Consider the following 21,590-nt stretch of genomic DNA (forward strand, 5'->3'; position numbering starts at 1 on the left):
TTCACCTGATCTTCTCCACTATCAGCCCCGAGTCAAGTAGCTTAATGGTGTCAGGGGGGTTAGGGCTCCTCCGGCCGGAGCCGGCGACTCCGTTGTCGGCCGCCAGTCTCGTGGGGAGCCCGCCCCAAGAGCCGACTTATGTGAACCTCTAGTGCCGGCCCACCGCCGCCGGACGACACACGGTCAGTTGGTAGAACGAGACTTGGCATTTTACCATCGTGATCATGATCAATGATCGTGATATCGTGATCATCTTTCGGATGTTTGATCATAATATTGTGGTGATCCTTCGTGCATTTGATCTTAATATTGTGATTGTCTTTTGGATCTTTTATCATAATAATATTGTGATCAACTTTTGAATTTTTAATATCACAGTGTTGTGATCAGTTATCGGATCTTGATCATCTTTGTTCAAAACATTGTTATTAATTTTTGAATGTTTGATCTTATAATATTGCGATCATCTTCCGGATCCTCGACCATTAATATAGAGACCATTTTTCGGATCTTTGATCGTGATCGTTGTGTAGGCGTGATTGATGATTAGTTAAGACTAATTTTTACGTTTGATGATTGTGGTCATACTTACTCGTTTATTTTTGCTTAGGATGCTGTTATTGATTTTTGCTGTATGTAATGTTATGATTTTTCTTTCGTTCCGAGTAGACAATGTGATGGTCTTACTTTTATAGTTTTAATTTCGTTAAGCATGATTTGTGAAATATTCGATGTTACCATACCCTTCGTTTTCAGTGTGTCTTATTTTTTGAAACTATAACATTTTTCAAGCATGTTATTTTTGAGTTAACATTTTTGTTTTGAAGTCTGTTCGTTTTTTAGGTGTTTACTTTTTGCTTTAGATGTTTTTAGTTTTATTTGAGTATATTATGGAATATACGCACCAATATTGCGTGTCTTGTTACGAAGTTATGATTTTTGTCGTAGCTAAATGTTGTTATAAAATGATTGTTATATTTTTGTCTCGTGTAGATTTTTTGAGTAGGTAGCATTTGTTTTAATAAATATAAAATTCTAATAACTAATAATTATTTTCAATTTCACGTGCTTTGTTTTATTGAATTTTCTTTTCAATTTCTATTTCACGTGCTTTGTCATGTTGAATTTTCTTGTCAATTTTTTTAATTGATTAATGTATTACGACAAACGCTACTTACCCGTATTTGAAACCGTTGCAACTTGCTATTTTGGATTTAGACTTTTGTCTGTATGTCTCTTGAATGATACAGCCTAAATTAATAATAAGAATTATTAATCTATATATCCGTAATCCGTCTATATCTGTAATTTGTGAGATAGCAACGGTGTTAAGTAATTGACAAACAAGCTAAGTAACTAATCGACAGATTACAGATAGACTGATTACTAATTGTAACTTAAACCGATAAAAATATTAATAATCCTCGCGCCTCACGTCAAGAAATTACTACTCGAATAGACTAAAAGATTAGGTAAACTACTGGAAATGCGCCTTTGCAAAAGTCTAAATTCAAAAGTTCCCATCACATTATTTAAATAATGTCAAAATTTTCATTATGGTTTTCTATAATTTTAGGCGGAAGAAGAAGTGCGTGCGATACATGGAAGCCCTGGCAGCAGCCTCGGGGACCGTCCCCCTGCCGATGGCGACCCCGCAGTCCCCCTGTTCTGAGGAGGACGTCAAACTCGAGGAGTTGTCTGACGCGTCGAGTGATGAGGCCGATACTCCTCTCAACTCCGCCTCCAGCCCGGGGGGATTGAGTGCCCTGTCGTCTCTAGCTTCACCAGCGTCTGACCCCCCTCCCCCACCCAGAAACCCAGTGGGGACGAACCCAAGAGACGCAAACAATCCACTATCCGTTGGCCAGCTAACATCCCAGTCATGGCCCCGCGCAGCCCAAGCACGGCCTGGACACGAAGTGATATCAGTCTCATAGTGACGGTGGAACACGTCCGGTGCCCTCGAAAGCACGGACGCGACTGACCAACCAGCCGTGAAAATTTTCAAATTCAGAACTACCGCCTCGTTATACTCTATGACGATTTTAACATTTTCGAACATTATATTATTAACGCACGCAAAGGACGCTCAAAACAAAGTTGGAATTGTAATAGAGTCTAATTCGAGTACGCTTAACTGTTTACTGACTGTAGTTTGATATTTATTTCTCAAATGGACTATAATAATAATATAGAAAAAGAGATAGAGTGATGTATCAAACCTTTTACGGTAGAAAGTTATACAGTGCCATCTGTTGTGAAACTTCGGTATTAATTAACAACGCCATCTATCGTGCTGGTTCGGAAACAGGTCGTGCAGTGATTAAACAAGGTACCATTGAAAACTTTTAACTGGTTTCAGCGTTAACTACAGATTGTTTTGTCGGGTGCTAATTAGACACGGGTTTTTGTGTGATATTTTGGGAATACCCACATTTTTGCAACTTCGATCTTAGTTTATATTTAATAACACAATCACAAGCAAAAATGCAATACTTAGAAATAGCATGAAGTGATTTTTTTTCGGTATTTTCAAATGGCCTAATGCATTTATTTGTTGTGTAAACAAAATGTGCGGTATTTCTTTAAAATCAGACTGTTCTGTGCGAATTATATATCTATATTGACGTATAATAAGATCCATCAACTTTATAATAAGTCCCGATATTAAAGTCATCATTTGATCTCAAAATTGTGAGCCCATATCAAGTCATTTCTGTGCATTTTATACCACGCTTTCTCTACGTACTCAACCCCTCTTTTTCCTTTTTCCCATGACTAGTCACATTTTCCTGTGCCATCAGATATTCCATAGTTTTTGAAAGTTTTTCATGGCTAACTTCCTTTTTATAATTATTTGGCTTACTTTTTATATTATTTCAATTTGGCACATGTCAATGGCTTCAATTATATTGATTTATTGACTGTGTCTTTTTTGTAACTTAACTTGGAGTTTCTTTATTGTTTTTTTTCTTTAAATTAGGAATTATTTCCTATAATCGACTATTTGTTTTTATCGTAAAAAAGAAGTATATAATTTTGGTTAAATTTTTAAAAACTCTATGTTTTTCTTTTGTTTTAATAAACTTTTGATACGGACAAAGTACACTGAACACCGAGCGATTTTCGCTTCTACTGCTCTCTTAATACGGACGTTTTTTTATCCTAATCTATTTAAAATTTCTTGACGGCCTGCACCAGATAAAGGTTCCATGTAGCATTAGAATTTGATTTAAGTTTTTATTTAAGACTTGGCTCCATTCAAAGCTGGACGGTTACATGTTCTTAGGTAACTACTTACCACTTTTATAAGTCGAATCGGCAAAATCCGTTTGCGCAGAAAAGCGCAACCTTCAGCTAAACCGAATGTAAACAATGAAATACAGACCTTATTGCTTGATGTTAAGATTTTAATCACAAGAACAACATAAAATACTCATACTATCTTGCTCATTATTCGCCCGTATAAAACATGACGCGTAGGCAACAACATAACCAATAGCGGACGGATCCGCGTTATGATTGGCCGAGATATTTTTTGCGCCATTCAAAATAATGTTTCTGCGCAGGTACATCGGCATAACTTATAAAGGTGGTAGTACTGTAAAGGCGTTATACTGCGTGTGGAGCAGTATCGTCGCGTTTTGTATGGGGTCGAAGCCTTTAAAATCCCTTCGCGGCACGCTTGTGTAAAAAGTAAAGGTTTAAGGCATAGCGAAGGGAAACCTGTTTTTCCGTTGTGCGGAACTTATTAGACTGTCTGTAGATTAGATTAGGCACGTTGTATGAGTGAAGTTATTATACGATAATGTACCGACAACACTTACAAAAAATATTTATCAACTACCCACATTTCTAAAAAAATATATAAATAAGCGTTTTAAACTATTTAAATTCGGTTCTTTATTGTATTTCAATTATTTTTATTATATTATCGAACAAGTGCTATCGGTACATTATCACCCTGTATATGTGTAAGTACACAGTGTAAATGTATAAAGTCTAGGATAATCTAACTGTGTCATATTAGACCTAAGTGTATTATTCTACTTACATAATATACATATATACATTATTGCTATGGAAAGATGTTTAAAAAAATATTAGTTGAATACTGACTCAAAAATTAAATATAATATGAGATAATTTCGATGTCATACAATACATATCTGGTATTAAGTTATTGTTTTAAAAAAATATTTAAGGACATCATACAGAGTTCATGTGAGGGCTACTTTTTTGCTGATCAACAAATAATTATATTTTTAATTATGTTTGATTTCCGTTTTATAAATTAAAAAAAATTGTTTTTTCTGTTTCAGTCTAGTGACAGTTTATATGTTTCACTCTAAAATAAGCATATACGCTGGAAGAGACGTGACATACAAAATGGCGGTTATTTTTTGTGCCAATTCACAGCGCCATACCAAGCGTACTGGGAATTAAAATTGACACTTTGTGTCAAATGGTCGTCGTGTTGATACTATATTGACAGATGTCTCATTACTTACATTTAGTTCCGAGTACGCTCACATGACACTCACTACTGCTATCAGCGCTAAAATGGCGAAAATAAAGTTGTTTAAAAATGTCTTAAACCAGTTTTAAAAACAGGTCGGCAATCGCAATTCCAGCGTATTTACTTGTATTAGTAGACCTCTACAGTCATTATTCACCATTAATATGGTGAAACATGACTTACTGACTTGCGTTCAAAAAATGAAATACTTTGAGCTTGTAATGTCACCTCAGAGAGTTACTGACATAAGCTCTGGAATTTTATGGAATTTTCTGGAATGGAATTTATTTCGTTGGCCGGCAAATAATCAGCCCAATTTGGATAATGTCCTTTTTTACCAATATCAGCCCCCAGAGTAATATAAAAAAAGCTCGTTTGTAAATAAATTTGTAATTCGCGAAATATTTAGTATACATTTTTTTTGGTGAAAAAAAATGATTGCATTTATTATTATTATTAATTGTACCCTCGGAATGTTCTTGGATGGTTCGTTTTGTCCAGCACTTCTTTTTGTTGTTTTATTGTTATTATTAAGAATTTTAACGTTGTTAAATGCAATATCAACCATGACTTATAATAGAAAAAAATCTGATATCTATTACTTTGACAATGAATACAATTAAAATAAAAAATAGGTATGAAAATAATAAAATCGACTTATTTTGTCATTAAGGGCAATCGAATTTTATTTTACAAATATTTGACAGATACACTTATCGATATCGGCTTGATTTTGCATGAATTAGTGCAATACTGAAATATTATGGGTACTGTAGTTTTTTATTGAATAAATATTAATTAGATTTTCCGTGAAATTCTTTTTAAGGATATGTATTTGAATTTGAAAATAAAAAAAAATATATGGAATTTGAAATTTTGTGTTCTAAAAAAAGGATGATGTTTTTATTTTGTGAGTAGGTATTTATCTACTTATTACCTACATTCGGTTATTGTTTTTTATTTTGAAAATGTATTTGCGGTAATTTCGAGCGAATTGTGCTAAAACCATCTTAGAACTTGAAAAAGATTGCCAGGGATATTACATAAAGGACAGTAAAACCTTTTTGCTATTTATATAATCTGTGCCAAATTTTAACTATAACACTGGTGTATTTCAATGCCTAATGGTGAAAACATACTTAACACTCGCGGCCTGACTCGAGGCAAAACCACCCAAACCACCAAAATTAATTTTCTAAATGGTAATTACAATAATTATAATTAATTCATGATTTCTAAATGAAAACCATTAACAAACTTTGGCACTCTGAGCATTATTAACATTAATACTAAGGCTGAGATCTATAGAGCGCACTTTGACTTTGCTCAGACTTAAGATTGAGTTAAAACGAGACAGATTTATGTGAGAGATATTACTCTGTCTCGTTTTAACTCTGTCATAAGTCTGTAATTAAGTCATAGTGCGCTCTATAGATCTTACTCTTAGTGTCGCAGCTTTGAAGTTATTGCTCATCCAAAAATCGCCAAACGCGCGTAAAGTTTTCACTTCAAGTGATTTTGAACTGTAAAGTAAATTTACCATTGGTTCAGATTGTCATTCCTACCAATATTTGATTTAATCCGATACCACTTGTGTTGCCTCGGGTCACGTCGCATGTTTTAAGTCTGTTTCTGTCTTAATACCTCTGAAGGTCTTTTATGTTGATAGATTTTATAGGTTGTTTTTATTGTTAAGATGGTAAAGACAAAGTGGCTCGTGCGAAGAGCTAGGTTATTTTTTTGTAGGAAAAGAATTTGTCAAATTAGAGAACTCAATTATTAGGTCTGGACCCTGTCTTGTGTTCAGTTGAACGAATATTATTTTAATAAACAGCATAAAATGGTATTTCATATGTTTTATTGCGAACCCCTAACCGAATTAAACGATGTCTTTCAGCGTTAGTACAGAGTCGCATATTAAAACTCTTCGGACACGTCTTCTGGCGTGAGAGTAACTCCATCGAGCACCTTGTCGTTGCAGGGCACCAGAGGGTGAAGCAGGTCGCCCATGCGATGGACCGACTCTGCTGTGGGCGGTCCTTTGCACGAGTGCACCGGGCTGTCGGCCAGCAGGGAGAAGTGGCGAAAGCTGACGTGCCCTCAAAGACGTTGCTTCGTTAAATGACAAATTTGAAATAGACATTTATTTATTTGTTATGAACACAGCATGCATCCCGCCATTTCTGGCATACAACATTTTACAATAAAGGTAATATTTCTAACTAGACTATGCCCGCGACTTCGTCCGCGTGGATTTAGGTTTTTTAAAATCCCATGGGAACTCTTTGATTTTCCGGGATAAAAAGTAGCCTATGTCCTTCCTCGGGATCCAAGCTATATAAGCGCTTTTGTGAAACGAAGGTAGAACTTACAATAAAAACAACACTCAAGGAGATTACATTGTTTATTTTGTGACAATGCGGGAATATAGAATAACGGACGTAGAAAACTTATAAAATCCCATCAATATGTGATGCCGATTACAAAACTAAGTAACACTAATCACGGGTACCCAGTCTAGATTTCTAGAAGATTTAAGATCTTTGGTCTTATTAGAAAAACTTGTAAAAATGCATTCAAAATTGTCAAAATACGTTTGTCGTACGCTATACGCCAATATCCAGTTTAATTTTAACAAAAGAATTAAATATTTAGGTGGCATTAGTATTAAATTAATGGACTATAATAAAAATAAAAATATCTAATTGCATCTTCAGAATAAATGACCTAAGTCAAAATTATAGGTTTTTGCTAAAAAGAGCCGATTTTTTTATTCGTTGTTATACAAAGTAAATGCAGAAATGTAATCAAATACCTATCTATCCAATTAATTATTTTGTCAGACTTTATAAAGCTACAGTGATGTATATAAATATTTTGAGATATAGTTTAACTACGAATTAAAAAATTTACCCTGGCTGAAATCTGTTGAGCATTGCTCTGATATAGGACATTTATTAAAACGATATATTATTATGTCTCTCACATAAATTTGTCTCGTTTTAACTGTCTAAGCAAAGTCAAAGTATTCTCAATAGATTTTGTCATGAAAGTTATATTTTTTCTTCGGTAACTTTAATTCTGAAGATGCAATTACTAATACAATTACAATAACTAGTTTTACGTGCGATATTTAATAAAACATTAAACAACATAACTATGTTATAGCAAAGATATAATAACTAAATTATAATATACTTATAATCTATGTCAAAATATTATACGTTTTACATGAAACGTAAGCGAACTATAAAAGTGGCTTCAAATTATCTTTTGCAACAATTCGAAATCATATCAATAAGTACAGTATTATTTTGTACACAAAATTATTTAATAAATTAAATACTCACTTAATCAACAATACGATCAATTAATGAAAATTAATTATTTTAATTGTGATTATGTGATGTAAACAAACATAAAAATCACCATGACTTTGTAAAAGTAGGTAAGTGATAAGTAAGTATAATTAATAATAATTATTAACAAAAATATAATGTGACAAATCAAAGTAGCTACCATTTTTATCAGGTTAGTTTAATGTAATGTTGAGACCATAGATTAATTATTGGTCTCGCTATGGTTGAGACATCAATTAATTTCTTCTTTTATGAGGTTGTATTTTTTGACACCTATGGGAAAATACAATCAATATGACTTTTTGGCGTGATGTTTATTTTTCTATTAAAAAAACTACAATGTGAAATTTTATAAAGTACCTACGTAATTTTAATAGAAATCGAGAAATGTTTCAATACCAACTATATTTCTCTATGTATTATAAAAATTGTATATACTAATTTTACACTTTGAATGACCTTCATACTTGGATACATCTACGAATAGTGGTCAGATTTTTACCCGCCTTCCAAAAAGGAAGAGGTTCTCAATTCAGCGTAATTTTAACCGTAACAACACAACGTCACAGATTTTTGTCCATCAAAAATACTTTAGTGAGTGAGTATGTCAAATATAATGCAAGTAATTTTTTTTCTAACTTTATAAAATTACACATTCTAATTTCTATGTCTATTTTGGTCTGTAGTCAATTACAAAATAGGTAATGTAACATGTATTGATTATTATTATTAATATGAAAACTTTTAATTACGCTAATTTGACTAATCAATAAAATTATACATTTTAAACATGTTAGCATTGATATAAGAAATCCAAAGATAACTTTTTTTATTACACTACTTTAGAGAATATTATTTATTACATAGAAAGTCATCTTATTTTCACACACAACCTAATACAATTTCCTTTTATTATTTTTAGTGAATTTGATAAAGTTTTTAGTAGAAAACTAATTTTTTTTCGTTTTGATAGATGTAATTTTTCATGATCTATAAATTAATTAGCACTAAGTTTAGATTTTTCCAACACTAAACTCTATTTGCTATGCCATTCAAATCTTAACTTGACAAACCTGACTGTAAATGTGACGTCATAAAATGTATTCTTGTATGTAGGTACGATTTTAATGTTAATAGACATTGTATATCTTGGATTTACTATATCAATGCAGTTCAGTAAAAAAATTCGTCTAAACGAACTGTGGGCTCAGTCTATAGATTAGATAACTGAATTAATAAATAATTAAATACATTACAAATAGTAAATACATGCACTAAAGGCTAAGCATTCTAACACAATATAAAACTATTACTAACATAATTTTTCATGGCGACTTTTATCCCCATGGTGCCCCAATAATGTACTTATATTTATTGAAATAAAAAAAAGAAAAAATTTCAAATTGAAATATGAAAAACTTGCCTTGCCGAGTTGCACCCATTGCCTCATTTTACCCAATCTAAGAATATTTTTTTTCATGTTTAAAAAAAATTACGATGTTTCTGACTCAGCTCTTAAAATCAATCCCGGGTCAGACTCCCATAAGAATCAATATGATAACATTAAAAATACAATTTTTAAAAATCACAATGTTTTCGAAATATCTCATCTCATAAATAAATTCGTTCGTGTTGATTTTACCAGTTTTAGTTTTTAACAAAAGAACTTTTTCAACCTGAAAAATCATGTTAGTAGCAAATTAACATTTAAATCCTAACATTGGTTCTTGAACGCCTTCAAGCTCAAACACAAATGCGTTTCGTTTGTGAAAAAAATATTCATATTTTTTGGTAGATTTTCAGTTAGGCATGTTTACGGTCGAATATTGTTACACTTTACGTTAGCGGCGAAAGATGGCGTTCTTAAAACTTTAGTTCACACTTCTATAACCACGATTTCTAAACTTATTTTTTATATTGGCAAAAATCCCATTGACAGACGTATGTAATAAAGTTATTTGGAATAAAATTTACCGTCACAATTACTTGGCTACTTAAGATTTGGTAAATAGTTTTTTAACGACGTTATAAATTAAATTAGAAAAAAAAGAACTCCATATTTTCATTGCATTAGTTTCCAAATTCTGGATCATCATTGATGAGCTGGCTGATAGAACCGGATTAACTCAAAACTCATTTTATTTATCGTTGTGTCTTGATCCGTCGATCCCGGTTTATTTTCAATGAAAACGGATTCGAAGTGGGGTAAATGTAGCCCAAAAATTGCATTTTCACACAAAACTGGATTAGTCAATACTAAAGATCTAAAAAATAAATGCAGTTCAAAATGGGGTAAATGTAGCCAAACAAATTGCGTTTTTAAATAAAACTGGATTAGTCAATACTAAAGATCTAAAAAATAAATGCAATCATAGTCTCAATTTTTTTGCCGTCCTGTAAAATTTAATTTCCTAGACTAATCCGGTTCTGTTCGTCAGTTTTGATATATTTTTATAAATACCTACTTATCCAAAACATCAAACTTCGAATAATAAATACTACATCGATTAATGATATTTTTCCACAAACAAGCGTAACTAGCGCCGCCGCAAGCTTCCGGTCCGCTTGTGTTCCGGGTGCGATCCGGTCGCGCTCCGTTCCGGTTTACCATAAACCGGAAGACTTCCCGCCGGGTGGGTTTCGCACGCGGACCGACGTTTTTGTGTCAAGGCCTTCTAGTTCCTCTGTAAAATAAAATTCAAATAATAAAGATCGTAGTTTACTGTAGGGTAGTTCTACAAATTAAGAAGTATATTGTGAACGTGAGAATTTCGCACATTATTGCCGTTATTATAACGTCATTTGAGCAGAAATTATCGTCATCATCATTATCAACCGGTAGACGTTCAGTGCTCAGCAGTTAAATGCGCTGCCTAAATTCAGCGGCTCCCTGCGACTCGTTTGATGTCGTCTGTCCACCTAGTGGGGGGTCTTCCAGCACTGCGCTTTCCGGTGCAAAACCACCATTCTAGCTAGCTAGCTAGAACTATGTTCTCTGCCCACTGCTTGCTTATGAGGCCCATAGGAGCAAAATATTACTCACTAGCTTATGCTCGCGACTTCGTCCGCGTGGACTACTCAAATTTCACCCCCTTAGAGGTTGAATTTTCAAAAATTCTTTCTTAGCGGATGCCTACGTCATAATAGCTATCTGGATGCCAAATTTCAGCCCGATCCGTCCAGTAGTTTGAGCTGTGCGTTGATAGATCAGTGAGTCAGTCAGTCACCTTTTCGTTTTATATATTTAGATTAGTTATTATAGAATATAAAATAAAAATGCATGCTTACTGCTGATGGAGAAGGTGGAATTTTGAAGATTTCGCTGTCCAGGCTCGCGCATTTTCCGCCCTGTGGGCGTGCTGGCACCAGACACCGACAGACCATCCAGTTGCTTGTTGACTAAGTGCAACTCTGGAATGTGGACAAACAAACCATAAACTTGCTTCAATGTACTAACATAGACGCGATATTTTATCTATGAAGATAAATATCCGCATTCAAAAAATTAATCTCATTGGTAAAATTAGATTGGTTTGGCCAATACATTCGAAGCGTAGTAGTAAGCGTAAGAGTGATCTCCATGATCACTCCAAGTCGTGCGTGAGCGCATACTGTTCCAATTTACATTTACGGGCGGAGACATACTCAAAACTGAGATAGATGATGTTTTAACAACTCAATTCAACGTTTGCGTGGGCAGAAATATACACTTACCAGTGGGTGTGCCATTGGTGACTCTATGGGGAGACTGCCTCGGGGTGTCGGAGGCGTAGTGTACCGTGGCATGTAGTGGTGTGCCGGGCGCCTCCTCACCATACACGTAAGGGGCGTTGGCGAGCGTGGGCAGAAATCTGCCCTGACCTACGAATTGAAAAAAATAATAAGCATTTCAAATCAAATATAACAGATCCATAGAAGAACCGAAGTTATTGGCATAGCTCAACGGGTTGCGAAGCTGAAGTGGTAGTAGTCGAAGCATATAGTTCGAAGAATATTGAGGTCCCAAGGCGCAAGGTGCTGGAATGGCTACCTCACAACGGAAAACGCAGTTTTGGCAGACTCCCCACTAGGTGGACAGACGACATCAAACTCATTAAGATTCAGGTTGTAAAAGTCTCTAAAAGAGATCGATGTCCAGTAGTGGGCGTTCATTGGTTGATGAGGACCACGACGAATATTAAACATACTTCACATGACAAGCCAGATTATCATCATAACAATACAAAAGATTATAATATATAATATGTCACCGGCTGTACTCACGTATTTAGTCGACGTTAGCTCGACTAGTTTCGAACCCACCCGGATCCTTGAAAAAGGACCCCGGATGGGTTCGAAACTAGTCGGGCTAATGTTGACTAAATACGTGAGTACAGCCGGTGACAGATCTGTACCCTTATAATATAAGGGTACATACCCTTATATTATAAATGCGAAAGTGTGTTTGTTTGTTGGTTTCTCCTTCAATCACGTCGCAACGGTGCAACGGATTGACGTGATTTTTTGCATGGGTATAGATAAAGACCTGGAGAGTGACATAGGCTTTTTATCCCGGAAAATCAAAGAGAATTCCTACGGGAATTTTAAAAACCTAATTCCACGCGGACGAAGTCGCGGGCATCAGCTAGTTATATATAATGGAAATCACTCACGATAGTTTAAACGCTAAAATAAAAAAGATTTTACCTTCAGCCACTCGTAATTCTCCATCGTCGAGACAGACTCGTCCATTGACTATGACGTACTGAGGACTTCCAACCACACGTGTGCCCTGCAACAAAATTAAAATTGCTTCAATCCCATGCTTGTCTCATTCAGAGCCTACCTCGACTATGTTACACTTACCCCGACCATGACCATTACACTCACAATATGCTACACCTACCCCACACACGACACAAATTTACCCTCGAATAGGGTGCACTTACCCCGACCGTGTTACACTTACCCCGACCATGTTACACTTACCCCGAACTTTTTTACACTTACCTCGAATATGTTAAAGTTCAGCGCGTGGTGGTGCGTGGCGGCAGAGATGGTGCGCTCTAGCTGCGGGTCCCACACCACCACGTCCGCGTCACTTCCCACGGCCACGCGCCCCTTCGCTGGCCACAGGTTGAAGATACGCGCCGCATTGGCACTGGTCACAGCCACGAAACGACACGGGTCCATCATACCTGAAAACAAGATATGTATCACACTTTAATATTATTTCTTGCTGGTTCTTCTCGGTAGGAACGGCATTCCGAACCAGTGGTAAATTAAACTAGTTAACCATTCAAAAGCACTTGTAATAAGTCTACTTGAATAAATAAATTCTATTCTATTCTATAAAGGCGAAAGTTTATGTGTAATAAAATAGAATATGTTTTTATTCAAGTAGACTTTTTACAAGCGCTTTCGAATCGTCGGGTAGTTTTAATTTACCACTGGTTCGGAATGCCGTTCCTACCGAGAAGAACCAGCAAGAAACTCGGCGGTTGCTCTTTTTAATTTTAATTTTACAATTTACAATGTTATTATACCATACTATACAAGCCATTGCAGCCCCGTGCATTGCTGGAGCGAGTCAAATCCAAGCTTTTTTGTTACTCTTTCACGCAAAAACTACTGGACGGATTTGGTTGAAATTTTAAATGGAGGTAAGCTTATACGTTGACTTAACACAGGCTAGTGGAGTGGCTACTTTCTATCCCGGAAAATCAAAGTTCTCGCAGGATTAAAAAAACCCTATATCCACGCGGACCATGGGGTCCGGACTCCGGATATAAATCCATCCTCAAGAGTGCGTTTTCCTTTCGTTCGACTCTCTTTGTCCTTTTTAGGAACGTGCATTTAAAAGGACACCTACAACTGTTTACCTGTATTGACAGCTTTCTGCCACAGAACAGCCATGCGATCCTCGACACCGTTGACTCCATTGGGTATCTTGGAAAAGTCCCCCTTTCCCCTCTCTTTGTCCTTTTCATGGAACGTGCAATTGTCACTGGCAATTAGCTGCAGATCGTCACTGGACATAATAATAAATGTTATCATGATCAACCCATTACCGGCCCACTACTGATCACAAGTCTCCTCTCAGAGTAAGAAGGGTTTAGGCCATAGTATGCCAAGCTGGCCCAATGCGGATTGGTAGACTGAAGTCACACCTTTGAGAACATGAATAACTCTCAGGTTTCCTCACGATGTTTTCCTTCACCGTTAAAGCAAGTGATAGGTGATAGGTATTTAATTGATTTTAAAAACGCACATAACTTTGAAAAGTTAGAGGGGATTGAACCCACGACCTCCCAAAAAGAAGGCGGATGTCTTAACGACTAACGGCTTCCACCGTTTTGTAATAAATGTACCCATATATGTACTTTTAAATTTTAATGTTGCTTCAAGAAAAACGCTCCACGCATTCAGTCGGTGTGCGTTGCACCTTAGTTGCGTCGATTTGGGAGGATCTGGGAGCTCACGCTATTTTATACCTGTTCTATTCTGCACAACCATTGTGAAGAATAGAACAGGTTCCGACCCTTAGCAATGAGGGATACAACGGAGAAATGAAATGGATTTATGAAATGAAATGATTGAATTATCGTGTTAAGAAGAAAGAAAAACGTTTATTTCATAAATCAGTACCCTTATTATAAATGCGTGTGTTAGTTTGTTGGTTTGTCCTTCAATCACGGTGCAACGGATTGACGTGATTTTTTGCATGGGTATATATAAAGACCTGGAGAGTGACATAGGCTAGTTTTTATAGCGGAAAATCAAAGAGTTCCCACGGGATTTTTAAAAAACCTAATTCCACGCGGACAAAGTCGCGGGCATCAACTAGTGGCACATCATACATCACATCTTTTAACTAAAAGTTTGTTATCCCGGCGCTGCTTCCACTTGAGCATTGAAGCCAGCAAGCCTCAATCAGCGGTTCGGAAAGTAGATTCTACTGAGAAAAGAGAGATTGCTTACATAGTGAGAGCTTCAATGATCGCTTCAGGAGTGTAGGGGTCGGGGCGTAGAGGGGGCGACAGGACATGCGCAGCCGCGTGCCGGAAGCAAGCGTTCTTGTAATGCGTTCCTGAAAGTACATGCATTATATTTTAACATAACAGTATGGACTAGCTGTGATAGCCTAGTCGGTAGGACGTCCGCCTTCTGATCGGTGGTCGGGGATTCGATCCCGGGCACGCACCTCTAACTTTTCGGAGTTATGTGCGTTTTAAATAATTAAATATCACTTGCTTTAACGGTGAAGGAAAACATCGTGAGGAAACCTGCATGCCTGAGAGTTCTCCATAATGTTCTCAAAGGTGTGTGAGTCTACCAATCTGCACGGCCAGCGTGGTAGACTATGGCCAAAACCCTTCTCACTATGAGAGGAGACCCGTGCTCTGTAGTGAGCCGGTAATGGGTTGATCATGATGATGATGATGTATGGACTAGGCCTAAACCGTACCCAGTACGCGACAGGTCGAAAGCGAGATGGCAATCGGGGTATGAGGCGGGAGGGCGCCCTGCATGTCACCCTCGCTATCCCGCACCAAGGGCCGTGCGGGTGTCACTGTGCAGGGCGTCTCCGCCCCGAAGCATCTAGTAGACTAAGAGCCCATGAAGGTCAGACCTTCACGGGCTTTCAGAAACTTTCAGCTTTTATAAAATAACGAAGGTCTAGCCTTCACACAGGCTCTATCTATATAGTCCGTAAAAATGACTTCTCACGCGCCATTTTAACTCGATGGGTCAACCGTCATGTCAAAAGTACGGTTCACCTTTAAAATAAGGACCAAGATAAGGACTAACTAAAATCGTACTTTTTTGACATAAAATAATGGCGGGTGAGGGGGTCATTTTTTTACGCATTATAGTGATTATAAGTCCCTCAAATTGCTATTGCGCTGGAACCATGTCTTATTACCATCGACATGACGTCGGCCTAAATAAACATGTATACCATCAGCTCGAAACCAGTCTAGTGCTGACGTCACTAAAATGGCGGCCACGCGCATTACCAATTTGTGGGATTATACTGATTACGACGTACCGGTACGATAACGAAATCCGCATCATTAAGTATTTATATAGAGTTTTAAGTGGGCCGATCCCGGCGGCACTGCAATGCCGGGCCGACCCGTGACGGGAGTGGAGCGAGCCCCGAACATCCCGTCGATTTACAAAAATCAGTTTAATATACTGGTCCCACAGTGTGGGAACTTTCAGATATTAAGCTGAAAAGAACAGATACTACACTTTGATCTTAGCCAAAAGGCCGAGAAGCGATAACTACAAATTGCAACACGACGGTAGTCATTCAATCAGGCCGAATCTTCGCAGCGCAATATAATATTTTAACTACAATGTCCAGCGCCATCTAATGACTACCACTGGTACTTCTTTCTAAAGTTTCTTCTAGCGCAGTCATAATCAACACTTTGGTTCCACACTGAGGCGAATGATTTTAGGTTGGAAACGAACAGTGACACCTGTTGAAGCGCTTATGAACTACGAAATCAACCTAACCGCAGTGATGAAGACTGCATATAGAGGGCGTTACTTATCTTCTTTAATCTTTTTGTTTCATTCATAATTAACAGGCAGTGATGGGATAATAAATTAATGATTATTATGCATTCCAATATGAACAGTACATAATTAAAATTATGAGAGAGCTGGCAGCTACCTTGGTCAAAGAATTAGTTTAGCCATCCAAAGGGGTAATGCTGCCAGCATCTTGGGTACAATGCCTCGCTGCGGTGGTCTCGATGAGGATTTAGATTTAATTTAATTTATTTTAGTTTTAATGTAATGTTGTTTTTTTAGATTTAAGTTTATAAATAAAGTATACTTCACTGAAAAAAAAATTACAAATATTACAAAATAACAATATTGGAACGCTATTGGGGCACAGCAAATTTCGGGTTAGGAGTGAGACTATCCTAAAAATGTCAGTTCGAGCTATACCAAAAGTTCGAACTGACATTTTTAGGATTCCGTAGTCCGTCCAGTCCGTCCCCGAATGGTGCCAACGGGACCCTATTACTAAGCCTCCGCTGTCCGTCCGTCCGTTGAAATTTTCACAGTGTATTTCTATAACCGCTATAACAACAAATAATAAAAAAAGGCCATGAAAATGAAAATTTCTTATACGATGGTACGGAACCTTTCTTATGCGAGTCCGACTCGCATTTGACCGGGTTTTTACATAAAAGTATAATATCACTGAGAATATTTCTGACTCACCATCGGTACCGACAGTGGCCGCGAGAGTTTCACCAAAAACGGGCTGCTTTTGTTTCTGCCGAGCGAGACGCAAAGCATCTACCGCACTCTTCGACATCATGTGTACAATGTATAGGGGTGAGTTCATCTGTAATACAATGAGAGCACCTTTTATAATATACAGGGTTACAATAAGGATAGAATAGAATAGAATGTTTTTATATTCATGTAAACTTTTTACAAGTACTTATGAATAGTCAGGTAGTTTTAATTTACCACTGGTTCGGAATGTCGTTCCTACCGAGAAGAACCGGCAAGAAACTCGGCGGTTGCTCTTTTTAATTTTCAATTTACAATGTTATTATGAGATTGATGATCTCCCTGGCGCAGTGGTGAGCAGGGGATCCTGGCAGGAAAATTTTGGCATTTTGGTTCACTGATGATTAACGAAAACGTATAACAAATTATCATTTCACCAAATGGTTGATGATGATGATGATGATGAACAAATGTTTCACTATGCAAATGTGCTGAATGTTAAAATATTATTTAAGTATTTATTTTAGCATTTAAACTATCGTAAGTGATTTCCATTATACATATATCACACACCGGCTTTACTCGCGTGTTTCCGTGACGGGCTAATGTCGACTAAATACGTGGGTAAAGACGGTATGTAATAAATTTATTATTTCACTAGCTTATGCCCGCGACTTCGTCCGCGTGGACTACACAATTTTTAAACCCCTATTTTACACCCTTAGGTTTGATCTTTAACTACGAGATTTTAACATGAGCATAATAAAATATGTCATACTGCTAATTGCAAAAATATTAACTACAAAACTTCTTTATAGACACTTCAAAACTGACAGACTTTCATACAAACTTCAAACCCCTATTTTACCCCTTTAGGGGTTGCATTTTGAAGAATCTTTTCTTAGCGGACGCCTACGTTATAATAGCTATCTGCATGCCGAATTTCAGCGTGATCCGTCCCGTAGTTTGAGCTGTGCGTTGATAGATCAGTCAGTCAGTCAGTCACCTTTTCCTTTATTTATACTATATATAGCTCAATTACCACTGACTCACTCACTCACTGACTCATTGACATAATTGTTCTCCTAGAAAGAGACAGAAAATGATATAATAATGTATGGGAGATATGTTCAGAAGTGGGATTCGAGTAGGGAAAAATTATGACATTTCAGAAAAACAAGATGGCGGCCGACTTGACTTTTGTAACTTTTTTGTTTTCCAACCGATTTCGTTACAACTTGCAACAATTGAAGATATTAGTAAACGATTTTTAGGAAATGTAAAAAAAATTGGAAAAACAAGATGGCGGCCGAGATATTCAAAAAATTTCCTCCTGTAAAATTTTGTATGAAACTTTTTTTTTTTCACTTAAGGTTTCATATAGAAGACAAAGATTCCTTTAGGGCAACATATGGAGGGAGCTGATGATTGAGGATTTCGGAGACGGGTGAAGGGCACGCTCGAGGTATTGAAGATAGGTGGGAGGTGCTCGACCAAATGTCATTCGAAACCTCATCCAATTGCCAAAAATTTGAATTTTTTTTTAAAATTCCGAAAAAAAGATGGCCGCCATACAAATTTCATCGGCGTCCATCTCGGAGGGTACGAAAGATGGAAGAATGGTTTCTTGGCAAGAGATGATCAGGATCCGAAGGTCTACTCGATGGATGGAAAAAAAATTCAAAATGGCGGATTTTTTTTTTCATAGAAAATGTACGACTTTTTTTAAATTGTTTAAAATGGCCAATATAGACCTCGAGAGCTGCTTTAGCAGCTCGAGCAGCGAGCAAAATACTAGTTTATATATATAGATAGAAGACTAAATACGGAGGGTCGTGGAGTGACGCAGCGATTAACTTGCGTGTTTTCCAACCCATAATATAACTCTTATAGCACCTTTAATGAGCGTGTCCTACCTGTGATGACGTATGGCGCTGAGAAGTGGACACTGACAGTTGGCCTTCTTCACAAGTTCAAAGTCGCTCAGCGTGCTATGGAGCGGGCTATGTTGGGTATCTCTCTGAGGGACAAAATCCGTAACGAGGAAAACCGTCGGAGAACCAAAGTGACTGACATAGCTCAACGAATTAGCCAGCTGAAGTGGCAGTGGGCAGGCCACGTCTGCCGCAGAACCGATGGCTGATGGGGCAGACGTGTTCTGGAGTGGAGACCGCGTATCAGCAAGCGCAGTGCGGGACGACCTCCAACCCGCTGGACTGACGACCTTAAGAAGGTAGCGGAAAATGAGTGGATGAGGAAGGCGGAGGATCGTGTGTGATGGCGTGCTCTTGGGAAGGCCTATGTCCAGTAGTGGACGCAAACAGGCTGATTGATTGATTGATTTAGCACCTTTCGCTATATAAGAGTGGTATAATACCTGGTTAGCGATGACGCAGGCTCTGTTGACGGCTTCCGCCTCCACTTCCTCGTCACGGGAGAGCTCATGACCCTCGGGGGTGGTGATGCCAGCAGAGAGAAGCTTTTCTGTGTTTCGGGCTATTATATCCCCATTTTCTGCGTGGACCTGGAAAATAAATTATCTATTACCTACCGGTATTATGCTAAGAAAGTAAGAAGAAGCCACCGGTCCTGAAAAACTACCCATATTAATATGATTAAATGCGAAAGTGTTTATTTGACGGTTTGTTCTTCAATCACGCCGCATCGGAGCAAATAATTGACAGGATTTTTGCATGGATATAGGTAGTTCAAGAAGTTTTTAGTGAAACGCTCTTGCCTGTTTCTAAATAGGTTACTATAGCACCTGGGGTAAAGCCTCAAGGTCTCGAAGACCTGGTAGAGCTCGTAGTCGCTCAGCATCCAGGTGTCCTTGTAGGCCATGAACACCTTGAACGAGTTGACTCCATGTTCTGCCACCAACTGCTGCAACTCTTTCCTCATGGATGTACTTACTAAATATTGAACCATACCCAGAACTAATGTGCTATCTATGAAAACACGACCATGAGGCATGAATCCCCAACAGTTCTTACGTCCAAAATGTGGTCTACGTATACATGGAAAATCTCTCGCGCGATTGAATTCCATTCAGCGCCATCTATGTGTGTATTATGTAAGTTACTCCTAGGAAAATGGCTGTAACCTTCTAAATTCAGTGACTATAACGACTTCCCGGCACACCACGTTACTCCTAGGTCACTATAGCTACCTGTGGTAAAGCCTTCAGTTCCGCGCAGGTTTCGAAGACCTGGCAGAGCTCGTAGTCGCTCAGCATCCAGGTGTCCTTGTAGGCCATGAACACCTTGAACGAGTTGACTCCGTGTTCTGCCACCAACTGCTGCATCTCCTTCTTCACTGATGGCGACCACCACGTTACTCCTACGTGGAGGCCGTAGTCACAGCAGACCTGGTAAAGAAAAAAAAGACCAGTCAAGTGCGACTCGAACTCGCACAACAAGAGTTCCGTACCATCATACAAGAAATAACACTTTTTGGGTTGTAAACTCAACTAACTTAAATTCACGGTTTTCGGAATTTTTCCCTTTACTTGTGCTATATGACATTACTACTTGCCAAACTGACATAGCCCTTCCCTTAGACTGCATTATCTACCTAACTTGTATAGGAATAAATAAAAAAAAATTTATAAAAAACCTGCCTATCTGATATTGCAACTTTTATCAAGTGACTAGCTTATGCCCGCGACTTCGTCCGCGTGGACTACAGTAATTTCAAACCCCAATTTCACCTCCTTAGAGGTTGAATTTTCAAAAATGCTTCCTTAGCGGATGCCTGCGTCATAATAGCTATGTGCATGCCAAATTTCAGCCCGATCCGTCCAGTAGTATAAGCTGCGCGTTGATAGATCAGTCAGTCAGTCAGTCATCTTTTCCTTTTATATATATATAGATTAGCGTTTAAAGTGATTTAAGACCTGCTTGGAAAAATCAAAAACCCTTTCCCTAAAAACCAATAAATAATAATTCATTTAAATTCCCCTAATAAATCGCCGGAACTGGTTAAAGTTTGGTTCAAGTAAAAGTAAATTAATTTATGCACTTTCACTTATTTGAATACGGTTAAAAACATGCTTTGCTTTGGTTTAGGAAGCGAGTGAACTGCGAACGACCAACGTATACGAATATATTAGGGTTCCGTACCTCAAAAGGAAAAAAGGAACCCTTATAGGATCACTTTGTTGTCTGTCTGTCAAGAAACCTTAGGGTACTTTCCGTTGACATAGAATCATGAAATTTGGCAGGGAATTAGGTCTTATAGCAAACGTAAGGGGAAAAATCCGAAAACCGTGAATTTGTGGTTACATCACAAAAAAATTATAATGTGGTCATAAACAAATAATAATTAGTATTTACAACTTACAAATTAAGATTTCTAATACCAAATGGGGTTTCATATGAAAGGGCTTTTTTTTACATTCTAAAACATTTACCTGTACATTCTAAAATAGATTTTCATTTATTTTTATACATACAATACGACTACAG

At 37.4% G+C, this 21,590-nt stretch overlaps 2 protein-coding genes and 1 non-coding gene across 11 annotated transcripts in view; 1 reads left to right on the forward strand and 2 right to left on the reverse strand.

Annotated features, from left to right (window-relative positions):
• Nucleotides 1-6,365, forward strand: part of pan (transcription factor pangolin) — a 252,257-nt gene extending 245,892 nt beyond the window's left edge. For 4 of the 8 annotated variants that reach the window (XM_069506594.1, XM_069506596.1, XM_069506597.1 and 1 more), the window contains exons 12-13: nt 26-182; nt 1,577-1,718. In XM_069506594.1, the coding sequence (XP_069362695.1) occupies nt 26-152 (127 nt within the window). In that variant the 3' untranslated portion in view covers nt 153-182; nt 1,577-1,718. Of the gene's footprint in view, nt 1-25; nt 183-1,576 lie in introns of all 8 variants that reach the window. The other 4 variants (XM_069506595.1, XM_069506591.1, XM_069506592.1 and 1 more) reach the window with 1 other exon arrangement.
• A 545-nt stretch (nt 6,366-6,910) lies between these two features.
• CRMP (Collapsin Response Mediator Protein) overlaps nt 6,911-21,590 on the reverse strand; it is a 55,610-nt gene continuing 40,930 nt past the window's right edge. For both annotated transcript variants that reach the window (XM_034981070.2, XM_034981069.2), the window contains exons 5-14: nt 20,294-20,491; nt 19,502-19,648; nt 17,107-17,233; nt 14,839-14,947; nt 13,740-13,888; nt 12,868-13,055; nt 12,565-12,649; nt 11,593-11,739; nt 11,167-11,289; nt 6,911-10,562 (exon numbers count right to left, since the gene is read on the reverse strand). In XM_034981070.2, the coding sequence (XP_034836961.1) occupies nt 10,483-10,562; nt 11,167-11,289; nt 11,593-11,739; nt 12,565-12,649; nt 12,868-13,055; nt 13,740-13,888; nt 14,839-14,947; nt 17,107-17,233; nt 19,502-19,648; nt 20,294-20,491 (1,353 nt within the window). In that variant the 3' untranslated portion in view covers nt 6,911-10,482. The remainder of the gene's footprint in view (nt 10,563-11,166; nt 11,290-11,592; nt 11,740-12,564; nt 12,650-12,867; nt 13,056-13,739; nt 13,889-14,838; nt 14,948-17,106; nt 17,234-19,501; nt 19,649-20,293; nt 20,492-21,590) is intronic.
• On the reverse strand, nt 15,955-16,147 carry LOC117993348 (U2 spliceosomal RNA). The gene has a single exon (XR_004675191.1). It is a non-coding gene; the product is annotated as a U2 spliceosomal RNA (small nuclear RNA).

This window comes from Maniola hyperantus, chromosome 23 (genome assembly GCF_902806685.2).
Source record: "Maniola hyperantus chromosome 23, iAphHyp1.2, whole genome shotgun sequence".
NCBI classification, from domain to species: domain Eukaryota; kingdom Metazoa; phylum Arthropoda; class Insecta; order Lepidoptera; family Nymphalidae; genus Maniola; species Maniola hyperantus.